The sequence below is a fragment of the Cibotium barometz genome, chromosome 24 (assembly GCF_041138505.1).
Source record: "Cibotium barometz isolate CiBa-2024 chromosome 24, ASM4113850v1, whole genome shotgun sequence".
Classification (NCBI taxonomy): Eukaryota; Viridiplantae; Streptophyta; class Polypodiopsida; order Cyatheales; family Cibotiaceae; genus Cibotium; species Cibotium barometz.
Window position 1 is genome coordinate 3,037,601 of NC_141069.1, and position 3,482 is coordinate 3,041,082.

Here is a 3,482-nt window from a genome sequence, read left to right on the forward strand (position 1 = left end):
CTTATCTATGCCGGACACGTTTTTACTCAAAGGTAGCCATGACTAGGCAAAAATGGTGGGGCACCCCTGAACGTTCGTAATAGAAAAAGTGACAACCACCTCCTCTCCACACCACTAATTTTATGCCACACAAAAAGCAAAAAATGACGGTTATGAATTGGTGGGCTACTAACTACTAGTAGCAAGACGTACACTACGTTTATCACCCGACGCGGGACACTGATCTTATCATATGACTATGATGACAATAGTAAGGTGTGATGTCTACTCACTACTAGCAAGACTTACATCACCACCGATCTTATCATATGACTATGAACAATACTAAGGTATGATGTCTACTAACTACTACTAGCAAGACTTACACTTCTATTACCGGATGACAATACTTCTAAGGTATGATGTCTTTGCCTAGAATCGGATAGCTAACAAAGTGCACTATCATGGAGGTTATGGCTATGGCGTCAAAAGCGTTTGCGTTTTCCTGCCAGCGAGGGCCTTCATTGCGCGGTTAGTCCTCCTATTTCCCAAGGTTTTGTAAGGGTCAGAATGGCTGTCTGTTTTTCCTGATTATTACGGAAAGATTTCTGAATGCTTCTACCTCGGGATTTAGCAGCGCAGAGGGACCTTTCTGTAACAACGAGAACCCTAAAAAGAGAGGGAATGGCCAAGTGGTTTTGTACGCCCATCACAAAGAATCACATAGAAAGCAGGGCCTCCTTAGGTTTTCTCGCAGGGAGTGGCTTGCACTCACCTTCTGCTCTGCGACAATGCTGTGCGGGGATGGCACTCTGGCCGAAAAACAACAGAGAGAAGATTCAGCAGAAGCAGCCCATGATGGTAAATCTGATGGTGATGATGGCAGCTCTCATGGTCTTGAGGATGGTGTGGATGGCAAACCTGATGGTTCCCTGAATGGACTTCTTTCCCTCTTTGATCCCAATGAGAAGACTAAGTCAGGCAAGTTGCTCCCCAAAAGCTACATCAAAAGCGCCCGGCAGGTCGTGAAAAGCTTGAAGGAGTCCCTCAAGGAAGAGTCCAGCAAGGAAGGTGATGTCAGAAGATCGGCTGATTCTGCGAAGGAGGCCATCCGCGACTATCTCCAGAACTGGAGGGGGCAGAAGCTTGTTGCATCAGAGGTTCGATACAGTTTCTCATGTGCTAAGACCATGCCATTCCCTCGGAATTCGTATATACACATACACATACACGCACACACACATACAGGATATGTAGTGCACATAGACATTTACATGTACATATATATTTATTTGCAGCCTTAATGTTAAACATACATGCATTTTGGTTTATGAATTAGGAAGATCAAAGTGGCATACATAGGCATTACTTTGAGGTTTTGTATGTAGTCCATTTAGAATGTGGCTGATGTGTTTATACATAAACATAAATGTTAGTCATTGTAGCATATAGTCTGGTTTATGCATGGAGATGCGAGTACTTAGCTGAACATGTCTTCTGTACATAAAGCTGCACCTGTATTGCCATTGATTGCATCTCATGGCACAAACTCTATCCAATTTGGTGGTAAGGTGTCTTCACAGATGAAACTGCACAGTAGGAATGCCGCAGCATGTAGTGTATGCAATCAAGATTGTGTTCTCCTTGTTTATGTGGCTTATATATGATAGAATGTGCAGCGGAAGAAGGGAAAGTGGAAACACAGGAGAGAGAGTGAGCGAGAGAGATGGAGAGGAAACACAGGTGAGAACCTGCTCTCAATATCATCACCAAAAGGAATACATGTCCCGAGCAAGAACCTCGTAAGTGAGGGACTGCAGCTAGACAAGCTAGGCAAGCAATGAATATGTGAGGGAGGCATGCCAGCTATATATACTACTACATGTAGGCAGCCGACTGGAGCAAAAGACCTCCACGACTTGGAAAAATACCCAAGACAATAAATGGGGAATAAATATGGGTAAAATATGAGTGAGGGGTGACCAACCCCTCTGACTAACATGGTCAGCCTTAGAGGCTAAAATAGGACACCAAATAGGAAGCCAGCAGGTAGGGGATGATGTCTAACTATATAGAATGTAGTTTGTGTATGGGGATGTAATCATGGGATGTGAGTACCTAGGTGGACATCTCTTTATGCATAAACCTGCACCTCTATTGGTACAAAGTCTATGCAAATCAGTATGTATCTGGAGACATCAGTTTATGCAGAAGTATCGCCACAGCAATGAGCATGTAGTCTGATTACATTCTTCTCCTCTTTAAGTTTGGGAAGTTACCCATTTTTTTGTTGATGTACATGCAAAGGTGGTTTTATGTGTGTACTCCAGGTATTGGCTTGAAAATCCTCCCTTTTTGAAGTTTGCACCACTAATTTTTACATGTTAAACATGTAGGAGTCTTACAAGGCTTTGGAGAGTGCATTCAGGATTCTAGGCAAGTTTTATGCAAAGCAAGGCCCGCGAGCTGTGCTTCCTTCTGATGTGAAGTCTCAGATCTTGGAGAATCTGGAGTTAGCCGATGCTGCCTTGTAGGGCCCCACATGAGGAGCACTAGCGTAACTACTATTTTTATCTAGATAACAAAGTCAAACCATCAGCTAAATGCTAGTTGAGCAGAAATTTTGTGATATGTTGATACCACAACTGTTATTCAAATCTAAAATTTCTCTCCACACAGATATGGCTCTGTCAAATGCTTTGCATCATGTTAATGGTCAAGTGGTTTTTCCTTTTCTTTTTCTTTTTGCTGGATGAAAAATCATGCTGCCATAAAACTTGCGGTGGCAAATCCTCTTAAGCCCTCAGAGCATGATCCAGTATTTTTGAGAGTTCCTCTGGGGCTGCTAACTTGTCTCATCAAGAAGGCTACAATTCATTATTATTGAGATCTGCATTCTCTTGCAGGACCTTGTAGTAATGGGGGTCTAATTAGCTAGCAAAGCAGGCATGCCCATGTCCAACTGGCTATTTGGTGGGTGTGGGTGTGTGTGTGTGTGTGTGTGTGTGTGTGTGTTGGGGGGGGGGGGGGGGGGGAGGAGGGGCATCTGTGCACGCCTGCCTGCTTGGTTGGTGGACATGTCTATGTACATTAACCTTTTAGCTATCAAAGCAGACATGTCTTTGACAAATTGTAAGGCCTTGTACTGCTGTACAAACTGGTCAGTGGTTAAAGAGATGTAAGTCATGATGCAGGGAAGGTTTGCAAATTGCTAACCTGTTACCATGGCCTCCCTGCACTCAACCAGCAAGCTGGTTAAGCACTGTTGTCATGAGACCTGCATGGCCGGATTGGTATTCTTGGTGTGGGCTTGGTGCGTAACCTGTGTAAGTTCCCACAGTTGGCATCAAGACATCATTTGTATGGACAAAAAAAGCCCTAACATTGCCTTGTGAAGTTAGTGAATTGTAAGGCATCAAGAGAAGATCCTCCTACCTAGCGAGTAAAAATTTTGAGCGCCTAAAGATCATTTAGAGATGGTAGAAGTCGACAAGGAGAACGAA

At 43.7% G+C, this 3,482-nt stretch overlaps 1 protein-coding gene across 3 annotated transcripts; it reads left to right on the top strand.

Moving 5' to 3' along the window:
* Nucleotides 1–357: 357 nt before the first annotated feature.
* Nucleotides 358–2,653, top strand: LPA19 (photosystem II 11 kDa protein-like protein). Of its 3 annotated transcripts, none has more exons than XM_086818041.1 (3): nucleotides 358–510; nucleotides 622–1,139; nucleotides 2,376–2,653. In XM_086818041.1, the coding sequence occupies exons 1-3, from the start codon at nucleotides 444–446 to the stop codon at nucleotides 2,511–2,513; spliced, it is 723 nt and encodes a 240-aa protein (XP_086674167.1). In that variant the 5' UTR covers nucleotides 358–443; the 3' UTR covers nucleotides 2,514–2,653. The 3 variants fall into 3 exon arrangements, with proteins under 3 accessions (XP_086674167.1, XP_086674166.1, XP_086674168.1); XM_086818042.1 differs by having other exon boundaries at nucleotides 368–510; nucleotides 617–1,139; XM_086818040.1 differs by lacking the exon at nucleotides 2,376–2,653 and having other exon boundaries at nucleotides 622–1,314.
* The last annotated feature ends 829 nt before the right edge of the window (nucleotides 2,654–3,482 follow it).

Bases quoted from the DNA above. Each gene is read 5' to 3' on its own strand.
- LPA19 (XM_086818040.1), top strand. From the start codon at position 444: ATGGAGGTTATGGCTATGGCGTCAAAAGCGTTTGCGTTTTCCTGCCAG. The intron at 511-621 runs GTTAGTCCTCCT...TTAGCAGCGCAG, and splicing joins GCGAGGGCCTTCATTGCGCG to AGGGACCTTTCTGTAACAAC.